At 38.4% G+C, this 25,688-nt stretch overlaps 1 protein-coding gene across 5 annotated transcripts in view; it reads right to left on the bottom strand.

Annotated features, from left to right (window-relative positions):
* The window catches only part of LOC145942525 (kin of IRRE-like protein 3), a 166,811-nt gene that overhangs the window by 33,769 nt on the left and 107,354 nt on the right, over positions 1–25,688 (bottom strand). For all 5 annotated transcript variants that reach the window (XM_083049343.1, XM_083049342.1, XM_083049339.1 and 2 more), the window contains exon 3: positions 5,759–5,886. In XM_083049343.1, the coding sequence (XP_082905469.1) occupies positions 5,759–5,886 (128 nt within the window). The remainder of the gene's footprint in view (positions 1–5,758; positions 5,887–25,688) is intronic.

The raw sequence follows: 25,688 nt of genomic DNA on the forward strand, positions 1-25,688 counted from the left end.
AAAAAAAAAAAAAAATTTAATTGTTCGTTTTTTGACATAAAAATTCCCCGACAAAAATTGAATAATTTTTCTGGAGAAACTCGCGAATCTCGCGACGGTATATTACTGCTGTCAGTTATCACTGTCGATACCGATATAGAATTATCGATGCGTCGTGTAATCGAAATCTATTAGTACGCGAGAAACGCGCCCGAGCCACTCGGGATCCCAGAGAGTGATATATTAAGCATACATTTTCCCTAATCCAGATGTCATTAAAACAGATTATCTACATGAATTAATATGCAAATTAGTTCACGCGTCGCTGAGGCACGTATACCCGATGCTCCCGTATGCGTGCCTACGAAAGTTATAACTGCAGGCCGTTACTACGTTACGTTATGTTGTATTAACATTTATACAATTTTCATATAGTAATTAAAAAGTTAAACAAACGTCCCGCACACACGATCTCGCGCGCGAACGATATAGAATACCAATGCAATTGTACGATATATACATACATACAGCCCCTATTACAAAATGTTAGTCTTCTTAGTTATGAAATGTTAAGTAGGAATCGTATGCATATGCAATTTTACGAATTCGTTTCACTCGGCCCGGTAACAAAGCGCATCGTGGAATTTCATTTCAAAGCGCAATCAAGAACAAAGCTAACTTCCGTCGTATAAAATAATGCCCGAGGGAGGGAGGGTGGCAACGCGATCACACGAAAGTGCAACGGAAGCGAGAGTGGTGGTATATGTATGTATATACCTGGTAGATACATATATCACCTCCGATATTTTCTCTAATCCAAACGTCACCGGGGCCGGCTTACCTTCGCAAATTAATATGCAAATTAATGTACGCACTGTTATATACCGCAGCTGCCGCGGTGTATACGTAAGTATACAATACCCAGTATATTGTGCTCTTCAAGAATATTTAGCCATAGGCGGGGTCGCTTTCGGGAGGAGGGAGCACGATTAGGTCACGATCACAATGGACTGAATCGCGCGGAAAGATGCGCAATGATAAATATCCAAAGCCACGAGAGAGGCCACTTCGGCGCCTCTTATCCGTCCACTTCGCCCTAAGCTCGATATAGTCCCCCTTTTGTTTGGCCCTCGTGAAAGCCGACGATGACGACGCGACGATCTCCTCTGGCTCTCTTTGCGTCGCGGTTACATTATTAATGCGCGGGATACGAACGCGACACGTGTCCTCTGTCATCTTCAAACTCCCCTCCCATCTTCTTGGCCAGCATTCGAGACAATATCTCGCGCCAAAATCGACAATTGGCATTACAATATGATTCACATTTAAATTCTGCTAATAATCAAAAATTCAAAAAAAAATTTACAGAGATTAGAAAAAAATGACAATCGAGGTGGAGGGAGGGGAGAGAAGGTGCAATTACTGGTGATTAAATCGATATATCCTGTCAAATTTAAACACCAGTAATTTTTAATTACTCCCCTTCCCTTCCCCCATCTCGACTACTTTTTCTAATCTCTGTTAATATTTTCTTTGAATTTTTTGAACATTGATTTATATATATTTTATCGTTTCTTCCTTGAGGTAATGTCTCATTAATTTGAAGATATATGTTTCACAAATAAAATTTACAAACTTCTTTATAAAGGTACATCAATTGACAGATTGTAAACATACATATATCGCGTAGACTTTTCGTCACAGACAATATGAAATATATTTGCTTTACATATAGAATCTACAGTTGATAGCAGTTGAAAGTAACACTTGACCGCGTTTGCGATTCGCAAAATAATTATTTGCATTAATATTTTCGATAATAATAATACAAAACGCACTCGAATAGATTCTCATTTGCATAGATTATCTTTGACTCGAATTTAATCACTATTAATGCATATTGTTCTGTCATTGCTATCATGCATTTTTATTCTCGATTAATTAAATCATACACAAGAATGATTCTCCGATCGAGTGTTCTCTGTAATAATTACAAAAGCGATACGCATTTATACGTACACAAATACAAATTATTCACACTCTGGTGATCATTGCAATAAATATCTGCAGTAATCGATAACAATAAAATGAAATGCGACGCAGCACACAAACGCGTGAACACGATCACTTTTAATTACCGTAATTCCTGAATTGTTTTTCGTATCATCACGCTACACTTATATTATTCCCGAGACAACAAAGTTAATTTATCTGTATATGTATATATATATATATAAATTTTATAAAACGACTTTCGTATGTAAAAGTTAAAATTTTCAAAATATAATATTTTCTTCAGCTACGACTTGATAGATATGAAAAGTTTTTAAATAAATTTTTATTATATTTTCCTGAGGCAAACGTCATGACCTCTCGTGCAAGAAAAAGTACGAAATTGCCGAAAATTAAACAGCATAGAATGTTCTCATATTGTTCCCGAGAACAAATTTAATTTATCCGTACATGTTATACAATGACTTTACAAACTAAAATTTTCGAGATACGACAATATTTTCAATTTAATTAATTCGATAGATGTAAAACGTTTTTAAAAATAATGCTGTATTTTTCTGGGGCAAGTATCATGATCTCTCGTGCAAGAGAAAGAACGAAATTGCCGAGAATTAAACAGCAGAATGTTCTTTACTCAAGTACTCGTCTTTTACTCGGCGAAATGTCGCGTTTTGCTCGTCGACCATCGATCTTCGCCCTTCGTTTTTCACCATCTTTCGATCACAATCATCCCTTCGACTTACACGCTCGTTTTCTCGCTTTGGCATGACTTTTCATTCCCGACTGCGAGAGACTTCCGTTTCTTTTCCCTCGACTAGGAAAACTTGTAATGATTTTTAAAGTTGTAATGATTTCAATTTAGAGAGCGCGCTTCTAAGGGTCTGTCGTAGTTTTCTTTTTTCGAAGTTCTATCTACCGACTTTTTTGCAATGCATAAACGTCGCGTGCATAAAGTTCCCACTAACTAAACTCACGATCGTCTTCGGGAATAGGGTAAGTAAAATGCGCTTGGGGTGATTACGAGAGAAAAGAAAGAGAGAAAACTGCCGCAAGAGCTGCGTATATAGCTTTTAACTCTTAACGTAATAAGATCACGTTGCTCTAAATCTTTGCAAGAGACGAACAAGATTTCGCTTTCCGTAAAACTTTTTAACTTTGTCGGGAATTAATGTTCTCTGACATGACACTCTCCCGTGTGTAACACATGCGTGAATATATATGACATTAGATGCAAGCTGTTTAAGAACGAGCCCAGAAGTTTCGCGAAGGCTGACGCGAATGATATTACGAGTTAATTAAATAAGGAAAGATTTACAGAGACGAATAGAGAGCAATGATGAACGATTGTTTTGTTTCGTTTATTTCAAATAATTATTTCACAATTTGTAATTATGGTAAAAAAATGTCTGCGCATTTTTTTAGAAACAATTTTACATTTGAAAGAAATAATTAAAAAATATTAAAATATAGACAAACTATTAAACAAATTATTAAACTATTAAAAGTGCATCTCGCGAAATGCTTAATCATGATAAATAAAAAAATATTTTCACTGTTTCTTAGAAACAGTTTCACACGAAAGAAATTATTGGTGAAAATATCTCTGATTTGTACATTTGTGCAAATTAAAAAAAATATTAAAATATAGACAAACTATTAAACTATTAAAAATGCATCTCGCGAAATGCTTTAAAGCCACCTAAGAGATTGCTTTCGATTAAACTCGGAGATATCGCGCGGAAGTTGGTGCACCATTTCGAGAGGCTTCGACTTTGCATAAAACGCTGCGAGCATGCCAATCAAGGGTCTCTGCTTTCCTCCGCTTTTTCTTCTCAGCTTCCGAGAATGCTGCGCATCATTCCGTGTTTTCGCGGTTTCCGGCCCGACTCATCTCTAATCAAGCGCCAGACGTACAGATATATATCCGATCTCAAGTCGAGGTACGTGGCGCGCATTGGAAAGATTCATCCTTACATGTTCACATGAATTTATAGAGAGAGGGAGAGGGAGATGCGAACGAAGGCTTTATATCGATACGAGTCGGCCGCCTTCTGAAGATGTATCGCGGATTTACGCGATCGCTAACATAGATACATGGTGGCTCGTAAAGCCGTATTATTCTATATTACGCGCGACTTTATATACGTATACGTGTGTGTACATAGTACCCGCTCGTGTACAAATCGCCGCTGTAATAATTCAGGGAGCCACGGAACGCGATGGAGAACCGACTCAACGCGATGAACACGGAAAACCGGTTTTCGAAATCGTTCACGATTCAACGACGGAAACGCTGTTTTGATGCCGCTGCTCGTGTCGATTTAATTGAAAATTTTAACTTTTGCCCGCCACGCCGGAGAGCGTCGATCGCGCGCTCGACATCGTTTCGTATATTTGCGTTTTCGGTCAAGTGAAATATCGAGTCCGTTATCGCGCTCGTTCAAATTTATCATACGAGGAAACGCGTTACCGCCAGATTCCGGCTGATCAAGCAAACGAAGGACCGCGCGTAAATCACCCTTTTGTGACTTTATGATTGTGACGTCTCGCGGTGAGCTATGTATTCCTATAAATCTGTAAATAGCGAAAACTATACGTATTAGCCGACTTTTATAGCCTGGTGGAAACACTTTTACACGATATATGTAGTAAATTTAAATCTATATTATATATCCTGCAAAATTCAAGTTACACGAATAAATCTTACGGTAGAGCAAAATTAAAATTTGGAACATTTGTGTAACTTGAACAAATTGCGTTAATCCTCATGATATAATGCTATGTATTCCTTATACTATTTAAAGCGTATTAGACACTAAAAAAAGTAAGTCTAGGAAACATTCCTAAATAATATTATAATATAATTGAGAATGCTCTGTGAATAACACAATGTGTAATTTTTTCAACGATAAAATAAAATAAAAATCTTTCTCGCCTTTTTCTTCAACTGAAGAATTTAGTGCAAAATTAGAGTAAATCTATAATTTGAAATGCAGATTCTAAATGTGTATGTTGCAAAAAGTTATTTCCCCTAATATTTTTATCTGACTGATTAAAATTAATTACAATCTTGTCGTTGAAATAAAAATTAATAAACGACGGTAACAATAAACAATATGAGAATTTTATCTGCACTGAGAACTAGTTAGGGAACTTAGTTGACGAACACAATGTCATGGAGTTCCGCGGAAGTTTGAAGCGGCCAGGTTTCCTTTCCTCTTTAGATTCCACAGACAGAGTGAACGAATCGTCGCGCATCCTATGTAGCGTCCACTTCCGGCCAGGACAAACTTGTCTGGAAGTTTACGCGCTCGTACGCGGCGAACGAGGAAAAGTCGATTGCCACACGGGCTTAGAGAAGCGAAACGGAACCAATGAAATACTCTGAGTTACAGTACCGAGGTACACACAAGTTGCACTCCTCCTTCCAGACCCGGATGTTGTGTTTTTCAATTTTCGCAATCGCATCTGGCGAACTGGTTACCGTTGTCATGCTTGTACCTAAACTTCCGATCGTTCCGGGAGAACAATTTCGTCTTGCACTTACGCTCGACAACATATGCCGCTTTTTCAGATTCAAAAATTCCTTCCTCTTTCTATAACTCGCTTACGCGTAGTACGAATTTATTTACACGAAAGAGAAAGAAAAACTTACGTGGGGAAAATAATTTTTTATCATCTATAAAATCTTCAACTAACCGACATATATATATAGTCAGTTTTTCACTTCGATGATAAATTAATAAAATAAAATATAATTGCATACCTTTTGATCTTTCTGCCAAATGCACTGCCCTCTCTTTCCGAGGACTCGACATACCAGCTTCGCGTCTTGGCCAGGATTGACCTCAGTGTACTGCGGCATTTCCTCAAACTGCTGGATCCCATGACAGACTGCAAGCAATAACAACAGGAACAAATAAAATTTCGTATGTTGCGTGGGCAAACGTTATTAAAAAATGCAGAGGATGATACGCTTCGTCGCTTTCCATCTCGCAATATTTTGGCTGCTCAAACGTTCATTCTGTATTATTTGCAGAGAGACAGACAGAAAGAGGGGTGGAGGGGAGGGGGGAAAGAGGAAAAATGAAGATTCTATTTTTTTCAGTCAACGCTAAAGCACAGACAGATGGTAAAGGCAGAATATAAGCACGGGGTTTAGCTGGGGCATTAAGGCAGCTTGCAACCTCGTTAAAGTTGTTATTTAATTCGCAACTTCGCAAACTCATTTAACTCGGTTCGCGCTAAGCTACGATCTTCAGTTTTCACCTTTTAAGTTTGCCGATAAATTGTATTTAGCGCTAATCGAATGACGGCAGACGCGACGGAAGTGACTTCGATGCGACGACGCACGTGCAGACTTGTATATACTCGCAGGCATTAATCGCGTCTCGTTAGCCGACGTTAATTATTTCTTCGCCGCTCCTAGTATTCTCCTGGATGAAATACAGTTAGCAAGTTTAATATCTAAATACGATTAAAATGCGCCTCATACTATAAAGCTCGGGAATAATCGCGAAATTAATGAGAATAAATTAAAGTTCGCCGATTGTCAAAAATTTCGATCATTCAAAGTTCCCTAAAAATGTGCTAAGTATACGAAATAAGCACACTTAAATCTCTTGTGTGTGCTTCTTACATTAGGACTAATTTACTTTAAATAACAAAATCTTTATAATCTTTCCTTTGATTCATTGTCAGTTTTATAAAATATAAAAGAATTTGTATCTGTTACAAAGTAGCTTATACAGAATGCAAAATGTATATAGTTCCCAATCAAATTATTATGCCAGTAAAAATAAAATCGCCGCTGAAAAGAAAAGTAACGCAAGCAATTAGTCAGAAATAAATATATCAATTTTACACCAGTTGAGAGGTAAAATGCGATACGGATGCGCATGTATTGTCGTTTTTTCCAGGAACATGTGAAAATTTCAGGATCGCAGCGTACGCTTTTTGTCGGATTGCAGCGTTAAAAATTCAATTTTTCACCGGCATAAAGATGATTAATAAAACGCGCTGCCGCGTCGTACGCGGCTCGCGGAAATAACTTTGCAAAATTAACAACGCAGCGCGCATACAAGCTCGTGCAATTCGACGAGCATCACCGCAACAGTATTTACAAATGCGAAAGAAAAACAGCATTTCCTGTTTGATAATGCTATTACGTTTTGTGATATTTTCGTCTCTTGCACGATAAATTCAGTGTTTGAAGTACGAAATGAACGAAACATACATCGCTTTTATTCATCAAAAATTAATTTATCGCGTTGATATCGAATTAAATTTTGGCATCATATTTGAATCGTACATAGAGTTGAATCGATAAAAAAAAACGCAAAAATTATTTTTTTCCATTCGCGTTATAAAATTGGAAAACGTTAACAAATCAAAGGTCGAACTTATCAATAATTATCGAAATGCAATACTACCCTTGCCAATTTTTTATGAATTATATTATAATTTTATTTCGACGAAATAAAAGATCTTAATCGTATACGGAATTCCAGAAGTTCTCGATCGAGTTTCGAGGACATACGCGACGGTGCCATCAGCTGTTATCTGTGTAACGTAGCGATTGGATTGGTAAAAGCTACAAGATCCCGAGAAAATGCCAAGAGATTAAGGCAAAACTCAAGGATCCTAGCTCCGCAACAGGTTCCGTAAAGTAAATTCGAGGCTTGACGCGGCGCGCACACGCTCCGGCTGTTAATTGTGTTTGTACGTCGAGGCGACGAGATGTACTTTCGCGAGCGCTGGGTAAATATACTTGGACCGAAATTGCAACGCTTTCTATCTGCAATAATAATTACGACTGTAGTCTCGAGTAAAGTCAAATAGATACGAACAAATTACCGCGGCGTCGGAAAGGGGAGGACGGGAGAAGCGAATTGAAATCATTCTGGCGTTTGTCGTGAAGATATTCGGGAGAGATATTATTTTTTTCCTGTTGGCACATCCATTGAACAGTATTACAATACGTACGAATTTTTTATCTTATCGAAGAAAGCGAAATATTCGAGAATTCTTACTAATAACAGTGTCATATTTTTAATATTTTATTTTAAAATTTTTTAAATAATATACACGGTTTAGTTAATTTTAATAAATATATATTATTCGCAAATAAAGAAACGATTGTGCAAAAGGTGCTTTATAAGGGCGCACTTATTTTTGCGGGTGTAAAAAGAACGATAAAGCCACGCCGAGAAAGATGTATCATAAATTCTTGTAACATGTCAGGTATAATGTACTACAACTCGGAACGCGGGTAACTAACTTTGCTCGCGTTGCAGAATACATCTCATTTTTGCGGAAATGGAGCAACGCCCGCGCATCCACGTGATCTAATAAATTCATTTTTCAAAAATTAAAGTAGAAACCGACGTAGGTAATACGATGTTTAAAAATTGTATGATACGAAATTCGTTTTATGTACATAGAAAAATATATATATATATTTATTTTAATAAATATACTTCTAACAAATTAGTTTTATTTTAATAAATATACTTCTAACAAATTATATTCCATTCCCACGCATTTCGCTAAAATATTACTTTAATCACATTTATTACACAACATTTATAATTATTACATAACTAACAGACACAAAAAATGTTTTTTTTTTTAATCTCTCTACTCTTTTTTACAAAGTATATTTTATTTTCCAACTTTAAAAAAAATTGCACAGAACGGCGTTAGCTACCCGAGGCGAAAACTAGAAAAGGGACAGAAAGACCGATTCTAAAGTTGATATGTCGTTGCAAAATACACTTTACTTCCCATCCCCTTCAGTTTGAACAGAGATTCCCTAATTCGGCCGGACTTTCGAAGCGGCTTGGCACGGACGCAAAGCCGCGACGGTTGTCTCTCCCGCGCCTCCTCTCGACCCGTTAATCTCGTTTGCAGTCCACGCCGAAGCAACGCGAACATTCGCGCGACCTCAATCGCCGACCCTCAAACGCCCTGTCAAGGGGATGGAAAAAAGTTTCGATAACGCCACAAATTTGCTTTGCCCCGTACCGACCGATATTCGAGAAAATAAGAGGGAAAAACAGCTTCGCGTTCCGCTCGCCAGACAGACCGACGCCGAAGGATCTAAAAACACGACTGCTCTTCTTTCCTATCCATCCTTCCTGTGTTTCGCCCGTTATTTACTTCGACACAATCTACGTTTTGTTAGATAAACGAAGCTTAATAGACGAACGAATCATCGTAAATAAATCTTGCGAATAGATCTACGACGGCACTTAATTAAAATCACGTGTATTAAATAGGCGTGCAGCCGAATTAAAACCATATTAATTAAACACCGATCGATTACTCGTGTATTTTTAGCGCTATTTTCCTTATGTAGCGCACGTTCGATGGAGAAAATTACGAGATATCAACGCGGACAATTTGAGCGTGAAAATTCGATATCCTCATTATTATTGGATGTCAGAATTAACGAAAGAAACCGGACGTTGTATCAATGTAAGTACGAATTCGTCGGTATTCAATTACGCTTGATCGAAATTACGTCGTCGCGATTAATTCGGCGACTTAAATTATATCGCGAATATATGTATATGTATCCGATCACCTCTCGATGAAAACCGATGATTTCTTTTTTTTTTTTTTTTAATGTAAACGATGTGTCGGTTAACCGGCCAATTATATAGCCGCGACACGGCGCACGAAAACCTTGTGAAAAATGCAACAGGGAAAAACACGAACGGTCGATGGCTGTTATTGCCGGTGATCGAAATGTTGATATAATCAAAAGAAACTTCCGAAAGAGTGCCGCTTTTGCTACCGCTCTCTCGTTCGATATTGACGTTCAATCAAGGCGAAGTTTATTGCCGTTCTGCGCGACGTTACATGCAGACTACCGCATTTAAATGCCAATACGTGAAGGATAAAACGGGCTGTCGGATAACGCTCGCACACGTCGCGTCAAACAACGATATAAATAATACCTAGAGAAATTCCGCCAAAATCGTGTTCGCGAAAGGTGATATCACACACATCACTAAAAAAAATAAAAACGCCCTTTTTTCACGACATAATTCTTCCTCGGATAAGTATCGATTTCGTCTATTCGTCGAGTGGCTCTTTTGTGATGAGACAAAAAATATAAAAAATATCTACAAATATATTCTTTAAAAATCCTCGATGAACAGCGAAATGTGTTCGGAAAATCGGAGACGATAAGTTACAGATGGTGCGCAAATATTAACCGGTCATGTGGAATATTCTGCAGCATAGTTATACATTTTTCGCGATATAAAAAAAGCGCGACCGCAAAAGCGTGTGACGTTGATGTTGAAAATCCCGAGCGTAAGAAAAGTTCGGAGAGTTACGCGGTCGCGATTGTCACGAAAACCTTGGCGTTTTGCAATGTGGAAAAAAAATAAACAGGCCGCGAAATGAAAGCGCGAAATATCGGAGACCACTGTACGGGATGAGTCGAGTCATCAATATAGAACGCTTCTCTCTCTCTCTCTCTCTCTACGATGAAAAACTGTTACAATATATACAACTGCGCGCAATACACACAGATATATATACATCGATCTGTCCTTTTTTTTTTTTTTTTTAATTTTTCACAACAGTTGCATCGTCATGTTAAAAGAAGTGTAGTAAAATATTTATTATTCGTGAAATTCAACCGTAACCTTTACGAAAAAAAGAAGAAACTAAATATAGAACAAAACACTCACGTATATGTTAGGTATATATTTATATTTCGTTAAATTTTTCTTAATATAACATAGACATTTTCTTTCTAAATATTGCATGAATAAAAGAAAATGAAAGTTTTTGTTCTTTAAGAACACAAGTTCCTTGTGAAAAGTATACGAATGAAAATAATATAAATAACTATAAAACTTATATATTGTATATATATGATTTGGGAATTAATATAGTCAATTAAAATCTAACAAAATGAACACTATAAACCCAGATAAATCACGAGAAGTACAAGCTTTAATATTTATTGTTAGAATGTGTAAATTGATTTTATAATTCAGACGAAATCATTTCGCGAGAGTCGGGAGATAAGTTCAAATCAATGTATAAATTAATTATATATATCTTTCTCATTTCGTTTAATCTAATCAAATATAATTACGCGCGCAAAACAAAGTTCTATTATTCTTTGATAATAAAATATTAAAAATTGCAATGCATGCATAAAAATTATTATTGCAATGCATGTATAAAAATATATTAATTATGCAAAGCATAAAATCTCAATATTTAAATCTTTAACAGAAAATCTCAAACAAAAAAAATATAACTTTCTATAAGAATCTTTTGATATAAATATCTGCGCTTCTATTAGACTCGCGCATCTTTATACATCCACTGCATCTCGCGCGAGACTGATTCTATCACCGACTGCAAGACTCCTGTCGCCATCTGACGGCGAAACCTAACTTCACAGCCAAGACTGAACCGAGCTCGGCGAAATCCCTCGCCTGACTAGACTCAACTCACTCAACATCTGCTCTTCGTTAGACTTGCGCGTCCCATACGTCCACCACGCTGCACGTCTCGCGCAAGACTGATCCCCACCACCGACCACAAGACTCCTGCGTCTGCGTAGCGATATCGTCGTCTGACGACGAAAAACTTCACAGCCAAGAATAAAACCGAGACTGCCGAGCCGCAGGCCGCAGTATGTGGCCGAGCCCGGCGAAGATCACTTCGTCTAACTAGACTTAACATCTCTTCTTTTCTCTTTAAACACCAAATGCCAGAACCTGCTGTTTCCTATTGATTATATGTTTTACAAATTGCAATATATATATATATATATATATATGGTCGTTCATAAAATTCATACCTTTAAAGGAAAGGTTTATAAGGAAAAGAATGAAGTGCTTAAAACTATGCACATTTATGTCTTTTTCTATGTATGAATCCTGAATGAAAGTACACATATTTCCCAGCGATGCAAAATCTATCAGATACAATCACTGTAAAAATCGACATATCTTTTAAAAATATAATATTAAAATTTTATTAAAAATTTATAAAATTTATAAAAATTTATTTTATAAATTAATAAACTGTTTATAAATTGTATGAATTTTTAATTAAATTTTTATATCACTTTTTTAAAAGACAATATGTCAATTCTTACAATGATTGTATTCGACAGATCTTGCATCGCTGGAAAAAATGTATAACTTTGCAGGATTCATATATAGAAAAAGACTAAATAAATGTGCAGTTTCAACCACTTCATTCTTTTCCTTATAAAGGTACGAATTTTATGAACAACCTATATATATGTATACATATGTATACATATATGTATGACCACTCGTCTATTATATTGGCGCGTGTCGTTGATTGTCGGTGAATAATTAATCGCGAGCACAAACGAGCAGAAACAAAGGTGCCACTCCAGATCTACAGAGAGTGTGCCGACATACTGTAATATTTATAAGCATACACACGATGCAACATGATGTTTTCAGAATTATGCGCGTTCGTGTATAATGTAATATAGCGACGCGACGTAATGTGCGACGTACATAGTACGCTGCTGACAGCACGTGCCTGTAACGGCTGTAATAAATATCTGTAATAAATAACTGAAAATAATAATAAGCAGCCTCTTGTATTTAACTGTCACAAAAATTAGGAATAAATATTAGCGAAAGAACATCGATTAAAAACTTTAACAAAATCTATCGCGAATTATTTTGTTTCATGTATTAGCTATATTAATAACTAATTAAATAACTATAATTAAATAAATAAATAATAATCAAATAAATAATAATAATAAATACTTGAAGAAATATAATGTAGATATATCCTCGTAATTGCGAGGTTCAAAACATCTAAAAATGAATAAAACATAAAAATGTCTGAGAATATTCATGAGTATCTCTTATACAACAAGCGAGTTGTCTGCGAGTTGTTAGATATTAATTCAGTGATATAATCTGTAGTATTGCAGCACTCTAGGGTGCTATCCTATATGACTGCATCCAATAACACTAGCAATGAAACATACAAGATATCAACAAGAGCTGTTACATTTATTACAATTACAAATGGGAAAAAAACGTAAGACATAGAAAGCTGAGTATAATATATTGATCTTGAAATAATTTATATACATCGCTTTTCACACTAGTATGCTTTTATGGTAATAATTCTTTATTAAACTTTGTCGCATTATGTTATTGAAGATTACATACGGATTGACATATGTACATACAAAACATGAATTCTCATTAAAGAAGAAATATGGTTGCTTCTGCAACTGCAACTGTGCATATTTGGGATTTAAAAGAGAAACGATGAGACGAATTGACGCATTAATAAAAAAAATAAAAAAGGACACAAAGAAAAATATTGTACGTTACGCTAAAGAAAACGTTAAGAGACCCGCGATTTAGATCGGTCGATTAGCCCGGCCGTTTTCGCACTCTTTGCCATTCAAACGTCCCTCAGAGCGGTCTGCATTCAAATCGCGCTTCTCCTTTCTTGCGAGGCGCCGCGAATCGCATTAAGAGCTCCCGAAGGTGTATAAGGGACGCGTGTAAAACGCACATCCACAACAGCTCGTTAATCTTTTCGCATCTTTTCGCGAACGCCTCTCGCCAATGCAACGTCCTCTCTTTTTCTCTCCGTTTTTGTCGCCGTGACGTCTTTCCTTTTTCCCACGCGAGCAAAGTGGCAAAAAAAAGGAGAGAAAGAGGAAAGAGCCCTTTCAGAGACTGTAAAGGTCGCATGCGCGACTCCCGCAATGCCGAAGGAATACACATCTCGAGCACTTTGCACGCCGTCAAGACGTTTAACGTACTTACTACGTAAGATCTCTCTTATGCAGCTTTTATCCCGAAAAAGCGTGCGCCGCGAAGGAGAACCAAGTCCAAAAAAATGTGGAAACGAGATTAAGCTACATCTCCGGTATTTGTGAAGTATCTGAGATACGAGAAAAAGTGAATTTTAACATGAGTTAATCTTTTGAAATAAAAATAGTTTTATCGCCTGTTATTCTTTACGCCTGCAAATATTCCTTGGAATTAATTAAAAGTTGAGCCAAAAATACAATTGATTTTTATAGTGTTATATATCTAATTAAGATAAGAATATATAATTTAAAAATATTATTCACAGGAGAGATTGAAGTCAATTGTAACACGAGAGTTTAATCAGAATTTAATCCATCACAAGTAGGAGAATTCCTTCTAATAATGTTAATGTATATACTTTCATAATAAATAGTTTAAAGCTTATTATAGAAATCGTATTATAGAAATTATTATAATTGATTCGAGAATTCCTGATATCTCTCTCTTTTTGTAAATATTGATCCTCCGCAAGTTCGCTTTCACACACAAAGACTTCTCCGGGCGGTTAAATAATTTCATTCGCTCCTGTGTAATGAATCGTCGCGATTCTCGACTCCTTTTTCCGCACGAAACGAGAAAGTTGCGAATTCTAGGGTGTTCCCTAAGAGGATAATCCGGAGTAGATCTTAGGAAATATTCAACGGTCGGGTATAACCAACTGTGGTAGTTAGGACGCTCTATTGTGGAATAACATTAATTAGTAATGCCGAGTGCGGTATTCTCGTATTTTAAAAAAAAGCTGCATCGTACAAAATATTATCCTTTTTACAATTTTATCGTTACGATGTTCATTTATTTTTTTTTTTTTTTCGTACCGCATTAAAATCTGCTTTGTACTCTATTAGTAACGCGAAAAACTGCGGACGAAATATACATAACTTTCACAATTTGTACAACATTATTTGAATATCTAGTATTGTAAAATGAATACATTTTCGATCCAAAAATCTCGATAAATCAAATAGTTGTAAATGTTACGAACGGAGCAATACAAAGTGTCTCTACAGCTGCGTGATTTATACAGATTTTTCGCGTTTCCGCTCGCCGTCCCTTCGCGACTCAATCGAAAAAAAATGTATCGGTCGTTTGACATTTTAATAAGAACGGTCATTCGCCCGTAATTTTTGCGTGTTCACCAATCGGTAACAAATTGCGTATCGTCAGCGATGTCGAAAAAGGCCGCCTCTTTATTCACGTCGAATGCACGAGGGCCGGCCGTAATTGCTTTGTAATCCGTGAGCACACAATCGAAACCGAATCGAGTCGAGGGCTGTTTGGCGTGAAATTGCTCGTATTGGCGGCATTAGGTGGTCCACTCGTGGCCGAACTTCGGCATTTCTATACTACTGGCTGTTACGCGAACGCGGAAGATAAGAAACAAATACTGAATGTTTACACGTTGCCGAAATTGACAAGATTAAACGATCTTTTTTCAGTTTTTCTCACACAATCAATACTAATTGCAATACTTTTAGCTATATACGCGAATTATCTGATTATTGCAAATGTATTTTTTTGTTTTCTTTATATCAACGATTTTTAATATACAGCAATACGCATCAATAAATTCATGTAAAATATTCACATAATTCATGTAAAATATTCCGCCCGATGAATCTTTTTCCATATTCCATAATTAATTTTTTTCAACATATTATTTAATTTGTGGTAATGAATTTAGCTCACGGTATAAAATTTTGTCTTATATTAACGCCTCGCTGTCCACGCTATGTATTTTTAGATTTGACAAATTTTCTGTGCGAATTCATTCTGCAACAACACGAGCAAATGGAACGGGGCGTAATAACAAACCCCGTCAGTATTCGGTTCGCGAGCTTTAATTAATACCCGCTGTCATACGAAATTTAACATGAATTAGTTCCCTCATGATACGGCACATTGATTATTCGGCATATGGACACAATCGTGTTTGCTTGAGTAAGAGTAGCTCGTTTTTATGGTTCAATTAATGTCATCTCATTTATATTTATAAAGAGAATATCGAACTTTTCTCCTAGTCTTTTACGTCTTTTGCATCTTTGTGCTGTAGACGCTTTGTGCATTATGGAAAAATAAAATATTATATTCCGCGAATAATAATAAACACCATTCTTTCGTATATTGTTAACGTTCAATTTATTCATAATACGACTTTTTACATAAATGCCGAACGCAAACGTTACAATGTTTGCGACAATATCCGCGAATCTCTCTTCTTCTTACGAGTGAAACGGTGAAAAAAATGCATTCACCTCTGTTCGTTCAGTTTAACTGCATTTTCCTATCTTCAGCTTCGCGAGTGAATATGTACGATCGTTAAGTGCGAAGAATTTACTTGTTTGGGACAAGAATTTATGTCGCGGTTCCGTTGGCACGAATGTACGCCGCGAATTTGAATGACAATAATAAATCTGTCAGGAGAAAGCATTTTCCTATTCCGACCGTAATCAATGGAAGAGAGAAAAACAATCGAACGAAGTAAACGCGTGCGGTATAGAAGACAACACTTATTACTTGAATTTCAACAGGAAAACAGGAAAAAAACATTGAAAAAATTCTGTTAATTGTGAATGAATTAAATGTTATGTCACGACAAATGCTACGAATAAACTCCGAAGATAAGCAAAAATTCTATTTTGATATAGAGAATTTGTTATCTTCGTGAATAATGAAATACATTACGAAAGAAAACTGGCAAAAGACAATTTCTTTCAAAGAAGGCAAATAATGAAAACTCGTTACGTAAATTTCTCGAGCGAAAAAAATATAACTTCTTTTAACTAACATTTGGAAACTTAAAATTAAAAAGTAGCAGAGCTTTTATTGACATTTACGCGTTTTATCTCAATAATTTCGTTCCAGAAATGCTCCTTTCCGTTACTTCATAGATTACAGAGAGAGAGAGGCCACATGGAAGTGGTGCATATTAGAGAATAATTAAAATCGGAAAAGAGTAATGCAAATCCAGAAATTCTCGATCTCCCGCGGGCTGTTTCATCGATATTTTCAGAATTGCATGTGCGTATCTCTCCGGGAAGGTACGGTTTCTTGCAGGCGCTGCAGAATTGGAAGGCTCGCGATGCAAAACTGCAGCGTCATTCTTTTCCGCGCGCGGCTCTCCCGAGAAATTCCATTTTAATACAGCCCGAACTCTGCACCGGTGCAGCGGTGCAGCCGAGCACGCGTCATTTAATTTTACGAATGCATCGTCGGGCCGGGATCACGTTCGCAGGGGAAAAGCAGCCGCCGACCGCATGATTCCGCGGGATTTAATTACGCGGCTTGTGAGAGATTTCGTGTAATTAAGTAACGAGCGATTTTAAGTGATTACCGCGCGATGCCCCGTTTCTGGCCGATCGATCGTCCTCATAATCATCATCGCGCCAGTCGCGAAAGGCCGAATTGCTTTTAGCTGATTGCACGTCGATGTAGCGTGCCCCGCGATTCTCAAGTGTAAGATATTTCGTTCTCAAGTGCCTATTTTTGATGACGATACCATCGCGGTTCCTCGCCAATTTATTTCGCGCAAATTTATATATCTCGAAGTCAAGTAATCCCCAAAGTCTAGATGAAGATACGAGAGACTACATAATATATATGAATATTTTTCTATCGAAAGTCTAAAGTCTATATTCGTCTGTAAATTTTTAATAAACTTTAATCTAAGAGTTTGAATTTCCGACTTTTGACTTCAAAATATATGCCTGATGTTATAAAAATTAAAGAAAAAAAGCATAATCAAATCTGATCAAGAAAATATAATTTTATAGCCTTCTTACCGCCTTGTGTAACAATTCATGTAACTTTAGAGACATTCCGAGACAAGCAAAAATGTGTTCCAAATTTTGCACATATCGCGCCTTTGTATGCTTTAGGAAGAAAGGTGCGGAAGGTCTTGATTCGGAGTGCAAGTTCAACTACGGTCACCCCGGGCACCGTAGCGCGCAATAATTCACTCTCGGTCGTGCGGCAGCCTCTGGAAATGGAGTCACCGCCTATCCCCTACCCTCGACATCGAGCGGGTAGGTAGGGGTCTCACCCGGCTTAAACGGGTTTGTGTATCCTCGATGAGGGGTAAATTAAGTTATGGCGCGAAAACAACCTCCCCAACCGAGCTCGCTCTCGCCTCGCCGATCTGCATAAATATGTATACGCGTTTTATGTCACACCGGGGGTATCCTATGTCACGCCGAGAGACGTAGAGTGACGAAATGTCTACGAGGACGGCGAGGATCGAGAGAGGAACGCGACGCACGGTTGACCGGCAGAATATTCCGCGCGTTCCGCACTTTGATGAACGACTTCTCGTGAATTAAATTTTTCCTCTCGCGCAGTCCACCTCTCGCACGGCACTTTTTCTCCCGCCGCGGCGTGCTCCCTTTTTTTTTCACCTCGCTCTCGCCCTTTCGCCCTCTCGCCGCCGTCGCCTGGATGCGCAGAACGCGAGGATTTAACGCAGATTAATCTGTTTGTTGATCCGGACCCCACCCTCGACTCTCTTCTTCCCCCGGCTCTCACCCTCTCTCTCTCGCGCGTTCTCGTTTCTCCACCGATTTGGCGGACTCCAGCGAGTGACGGCTGGCATTTCATCATATATTCCCCTTGGTGGACGAGGCATCCCCCGTCTGCTCTCTTTTTCCGTTCTTTTTAACTCTGCAGCATCATTTGCTCGCATTTCTCTCGGGCAATGATGAAGAACGACAGGTTTGAGCGGGATAAACGAAATTTCGTCGGTTGTATCGTTAGTGTAAGAGAAAATAAATCAAATAATCTTGCAAATAATCAAATGCGAAAAGGGAAGAATGTCAGTCAGATTTGTTTTTTATTTCTAAAACGAACGGTTCGATAGCTCGACACGAGAAAACAAAGGGGAACGAGGACCTTTGTGAAAGGAGGAACCCGAAGAATTGATTATCGCGTGGACGACGACGCGGCGGGGGCGGGGTCACACAATTAACATCAAAAGTTCGCCTATCACCACTTAATGATCAGCCAGCAGCGTGGAACAATTCTACCGAATTTGTCAGAATTTCTGAAGGGTTGGTGGGTCGATCCTCTGGTGAATGAAGATGATGATTTTCAATCATTTATCGGACAGCTTTGATCGCGAATAATTTATGATCAAGTGCCTCTTTCTTGTCATACTTAATTTAATATTTTTTTAAATGACAGATTGACAAGGGGAAACAGAGAAAGGACGGTAGACGGTACTAGAATGAAAATTCACCGAATGATTGTAAATAGCGTAGTCAGTGAATCTATCAATGAATGGAGAATCTATAAAAATTTTAATAATTATAAATAACGCAGAAATTATTATATTAATATAAATTGTAAAAAAATATACTTGATCATTAATTATTCTTATGTATTTTATCAAAATCCTATGTCTCTACTCTGTTTATTTTTTATTTTATATAGAGATCAAGTTAGATATCCAAAATTTAAAAAAAGAGAGATCTCGAAAAGCTTTTTAGATACACAAAATATATTGAAGTGATATAATTAATCATTGGTGGACTTTTGATTAATAAGAATCGTTCTTCACAGCTTCGTAATTGCGTCTTCAATTTCCCTCGACAACGACAAACGACAACGACAAACCTTTTCCATCAATCTAAAACTAATCTGATTTAACAATAATGTTTTTCCGTGCTTCAATTTACTTAACAGTCAAAAATCACCGACGGCAAAAACACGGGGTAATCGGATTCCGGTTCATAACCCGAACTCTGGGCATCGGGAGATTTATTGTTACGCCATTGCGGCCAGCGGAGAGTGGCTGGAACGTGCTGAAGGGCCAAATACATAAAGAGGATCAGCGGTTATACCCAGGAGATCTCCGAGACCTCTGATCCAAAGTTGTGACACATTTGTACGTGACGCGGACCGACAATAGCGAGTGGTGGTTCAGTTCGCGCGTGTCGTGCCTTCTCTCTACTCTAAATCAGAACTGATGCGCGAGACCTGTCGGAAGCGTCGCGCGTGTCTCGGAGTCTCGAGTTGACTCCTCGAGATAGGAGAGGATCCCCGTTCGATCACCTTCCATGTATAAACGTGACACGCCGCATTGTCGCTTTTAAGCGCTGAAAACGAAGACGGGTGACGGTGCGCCCTGCGCAGGAGAAATAAGTAGTAGACCAAGAAAAAGAATTCGATTTCGCTTCAGCGAAAATTATATCGGGATCGATACGAAAGCGAACGATTCGTTTTAAATCGGACGCTGATTTATTCACGATTCAACTCGCGTTCGTTATTTCTTTCTCGAGATCCGTGTCATCGTCGCGCGATGTATTTTTCTCCGCTTTAACATAGCTTTAAAACTCCACTTCAACTCTTTACTCTATATCCCGCTTTTTCATTCTCATTACGTCTTCGAGAACTTTTTGTCAGCAATACCGTGAAACTTATCGGATGCGTCGTTTAATACTCTTAAGCGACTTGACTTCGTAGCGCGGGATAAATGCACATCTTCTCTCGTAAACCTTTTTTTCCTTTTTTAACTTTTCCATGGATCACTTTTATTTATATCTTCATTCCAAGTTAGCAAGTCAAATCAACGATAAGAATATATGTTCGCTTAATGTCTTCCTATATATACTCATAACTTTATACCAGATTATGCGATACATTAAATCTATCTTAATTTAACACTGCATTTAACTGATGGAACACCCTTTTTATATTTACCTTTATAACCGTCCTTCTTTACATTTTCCTTCGTAATTTTTTATTAATGACTTATTTTGCACCTTCTCTTATCTTGTTATCAGCTATATATTATTCTTGACATTTAATATCAATGGTGTTCTTTGTACATTTTGTATTCTACAATTTTTAAATTTCTTTTTTGCTATATTTACATTACATTTCGTTCTTGGCAATTTTTTCAGGGACTATTCGTCCTACAATATATAATAAAAATTCTTCGTCTATTCTATTCAATCAGGTATCTGTGATTCTGCGTCCGCGCGATTAATTTTCGACGCGATAACTTTTCGAATATCGAATGCGTGATACCCCTTATCTAGATACGCTACGAATTATCACCTAGAATATTGACATCGATACGAGGAACAAGCGAGTTTGCCGGCCGTGTATCGCAAAGCAGACAGAATATCACGTAATTTCAATCTCCGCAATTTGCAGTAGCGTGCGTGTATGCGTGTATATGCGTGCACAAACGAATGGAGCGGCGTGCGGTTTCATCCGCGTTTGCGTGGTCGGCGTAGGAAAGAATTCGGTCGCGCAATTTCGACCCTCCCCGGGGGCTGATGCGGCCGGTTGTCCAAGCTTGTGTCTATGTATGCATATACACGGATCCCGCAACATATGAAGTTTGCTCGTGCAATTTCCGCGTCGCCCGGCAAAGAAGCGTCCCCTACCTCCGGTCGAGAAGAAGAAGCGACCGCGAGCGAATTAGCCGTAACAAATGTCCCGCGACAAAATAGTCGGCCGCAAATCCTGCCGGTGAAATGAGCCTGCTTTTTGTTTGCCTCGGAGAAATACGCCCCTTTTGTTTAAGCAGTTACAACTTTATTTAAAGCGCGCTCTCTCCGCCGTCTCTACTCTCTCGTTCCTCATCGCTAAGTCTGGCTAATAATGCTGGCTGGGCGTCTTTAGTGTCGGCGTTATTATTCGAACTCGTGCATTATTCTAAGCGTAAGGCGAGATTTTTCACGCATCTGTTCTTTAGCGAATCAAAAGGAGCGGAGAAAATTTTATACCGTTGAAAAATATCTGAAGATAGATATTCCGTTTTGGTACAATCGATCCATCTCACTCTAAAATGTACGAATTCACGTACGACTGCACATTTCGGGAACTTGAAAAAATTATGGATATTTGCGAAAGTAGATCTTCGAGCTAAAATCTTGTGAGGCTAAAATATTTCGTGCTCCTCGCTGTTATATTCTACAACATTAATTGATATATACGACATTGGTAGTATTATAACACTTCAACGAATTCGGAGCGCATATGGAACTCGTGAGCGTAAAGCCGAGAATCGATAGGAATCTCGACGACCGCTTACATTTTTTACAGAGAGAGGACAACGGATGCAACTGGAGCGCATTCGCAGGTGCAGCGCGCCCGCATGTCGTGTATGCAGCGCGACCACGATGCACGTCCCAGAAGACCACGGCTGGGGTCAACCAGACTCTAATAATGACATAGTGCGACCACGCTGTGTGTATCTATATAGAGGAGAGAGCCAAACGGTATAATTAATATTAAGTATCAAAGTCCGAGCGTACAAAGACCCTACCCGATATATATACATATCTATAATAGCCTTATGTGCACATAAGCGCGGACAAATAAGGCCATAATAGCGTTTAAAGAGACACAATCGAGACATAATACACTCGAATAGGGGATGTCGGATGCTGCGCTTGATGCGTCAAACATGTGTTGTACGGTAACGTATGTATGTATGTGTGTACAGCCGAGATTCACAGATTATTCGTGCGTGTACATAGTCGCGTGTATGTACATACTGTACACACGGTTAACGGTCTGCTCACATGTACGGATATTAATTAATGCTATTAAATCGCGGCGATGACAGCTCGACACGACGAGTACGAATGCTTGATCGAATGTGCGCCCTGTCGTATTTTTTTTATTAATTTATTAAATCGATAATAATTATAATATATGAGCATGTACTCGGTTTTTGCGAAGAAGCTCGCCGGAAATTAGGGATTACGGGCGTCCAAGATTATAACCGTGTATTTGCACGCAAAATTAGTTTAGTATAATTTATCGATATTTTGAATATTGTATCGTGCGAAATGTTGCGTTCCGAAAGTTTCATTTTCGCTCTAAGCAAGTAAACTGCTACATCGAACTTACAAAGTTTTCCGATATTCAAATATTATATATCACGTTAAAGTGATTTTATTATAAAAGTATGCTGCAACTTTCACGAAATATTCGCGATTACAATTTTTCAAATTGTAGTAAAAATATGTGAAATTTATATAATTCTTTTTACTGGTATCTCTATATATGTATATAACTGATACAATTGTCTACATCTGCGAAAGCATATGTAATAATGAGAAAATAAATTGCAAAAAGCCATTATCTGATGAGAGACGAATAATCGAAAATAATCTGAACCTTAATCGTTATCTTAATACCACTTGCGCTCGAGGAAAAAATTCTTTTCGTTGCGCATCCGCACACATACACACAGGCAGACACTTGCGTAGCCGGTATTGAGTACTTCGACACGAACGAAGAAAGCTCATCCGCGTCGACGGGTGCTTTTAGAAAACCATTAAACAGACGTCGCTCCCGCACCGATCATCGTGCCCGACTTTTTTTCCCTGCAATTTCACCTGGTAAAATCAACTATAGGGCAAAAGATAAAAAAGAACCTCAGTTAACTAGACACAAAAAGCAAATAACACGAAAATCCATCAAACAGATGCACGTAAAGAGTAGATCCGAATAAGGGAAAATCGCGTTGCATAAATTCCTCGCAAAATTGCAGAGTATTAAAATATTGTTCCCTTTCAATAATCTTATATACTCGTACGAGAATAGATTTTCGTTGGCAGAGCGCGTTAAACCAGCTGCGGGCACCGAATTCGAGTTGAATAAAGAAAAATTCCGAGCGGGACGGACCCGCGAATATTTATTCAAGCCACGTTTCGTGTCGGCACCTTCGGTTCGTCGCGGGGTGTAAAATAAAAATATACGATATTAACGTACAGTTCGCGCGCGTTTTCCCCGTCAGCTTTTAGCATTATTCCACCGCGTTCTCTCCCGCCACGCCCGATCGTTTCCCCTTTTCGTCGCACTTTTCACTTCCCCGTTATACAAACGCCCTGGCAGTGTCGTCGCCAGGAATCGCTGCAGCATCCGCTGAAACTACACGGGACCATTACACACGTATGGTGCTCTCTTGCACAGGTGAATCACGTGTTTCGCGTGTTTGGAGAACGCACACGTGTGCCTTGGCACGTGCTGGTGACTACGTGTGGCTGCTCGTAGGAAAAATCCCTTATAGCCTCTTACTTTATTCTCGTGGTAAACGCCCGCGAATTTACAGGGTAAACGCGGATGCTTCTTCCTTGTTTGAGCGTATGCGCCCGAGCCCTTTGTTCGGTCTTTCGTATTATTCCTCGTGAAAAATGAAGAGAAGAGTGCGAAATATAATGCGTGATGAAAGCCCAATGGAAAAGGGAATTTATATTTCGCGATGTATTTCACAAAGCTGTTTATATCGACTCCTTTGTCCGAAATAAATATATTGCTCTCGGTAATGCACACACAATATATATACCAGAGAAAGTACAATATAATATGTATTATGAAAATTCTGAATAATAATAAGAAAATTTATCTTGCATAGTTTATATACAGCTACAAGAAATTATTAGTTTTGCATCTAATCATGCGAACATATGCGTACAAAGCGTACAAAAATAATAAGAGCAAAAGGCTGTTAAAGTGTTTGAAAAAAAAAACAACACAATTAAACGAGAGAAATATTTCGATTATGCGTCCCGGACTCTCTCTCCCTCGTTATTAAACTGTTGTTAGGGAGATTGTTGAGTACTCGGAGTTATCGAACGAGCTTGCGATAAACTAAACCCTCGCACGTTCGATATAACCAAATGTGTGATGTGGCTGTTGATGCAGCGTGAACGGATGTTGAGTACAAGCGACTATTACTCGCTGGTCGAAGCGGCAGCGACGGCTTTTGCCTCCCCTTTTCTACTTTATTTGCTTTGCAGCTCTACGACGGGATGGTGGCAGGAGGTGACATTTTTCACAGAGCCGCATGTGCATGTGCGTGTGCCTTCAACTGTTATTTCAACGAAAATTCGCCAACGACTCGCCATTGTCCGTGTTAGTGTTCCGGCTTCCCCATATTGCGCGCGGCAACCCTTTTTTTTTTTTTTTTTCGCCCGATCCAGGGCTCCAACGTACGTGCGTCACGCTTTTTATGCGCCTCCCGGACCACGAGAGGATAAGGTACGGCCACGGTTGACTTGCGATCGATGAACGACGACTGCAAAAAAATGCAGGCTCGCCCGAAGGACTATCGCCGCGAGATTCCGCCGAGCGACTACTATCGGCGAAGTGAATTTTTGTTTCCCTGCTCTTTTTAGCGATTATGCCGAGTGGAGAGGAATGGAGTGGGATTCTGCACACCGGAATGCAGTTACTCGCGAAAATCAGGTTTATCGGAAGTCGTTGGAGGTCCTTGCCGGCGCGCCTCGTGCTCCCGTGAGGGCCACGGAACGGAAAGTAACGCTGCTGTACAGTAAAAGCAGGAAACTAAAGTGTGTTTAACTTTCGCTGAAATTGCATTTCCCGATAAAATACATCCGAGGTTTGTTATCATCTCTATATGATAAAAAAAAGTGTAGAAATGTGAACTGATATAAATTTATGATTTAAAATGATATCGATGTAAGTTAAATGAAACAACTAAAAGAGTGCTATTTGAAAAAAAAAATTAATTTACAAATTAAATCATAATTTACGACACATACGTTTCTCTCTCTTTTTCTTTCTCTTGTGTCTTTAAATATTGATTTCGGATTTTGCAAATTAAAGATCGATGACCGTAAAAAAAATGTTTTCAAAACTTGTCTTTGTTCGATATATCTACGTATACATCAATAAAGAGCTCTGCGCAAAGGACAAAGAAACGCGCCTGGCAGAGACAGGCTTAAACATCAGCTCGAAAGCACTTTAATGTTCGTTGACGTCTTTTTGAACCGACGACAAAGTTCGCTCGTAGGCTGTATACACGCATGATTGTTTAACTTACTGTTAAAGCAAAGGAGCCAAAAATTA

Source organism: Prenolepis imparis, unplaced genomic scaffold (genome assembly GCF_030444845.1).
Source record: "Prenolepis imparis isolate NDT839.2.m4 unplaced genomic scaffold, iyPreImpa1.0 SCAF_11, whole genome shotgun sequence".
Taxonomy (NCBI): domain Eukaryota; kingdom Metazoa; phylum Arthropoda; class Insecta; order Hymenoptera; family Formicidae; genus Prenolepis; species Prenolepis imparis.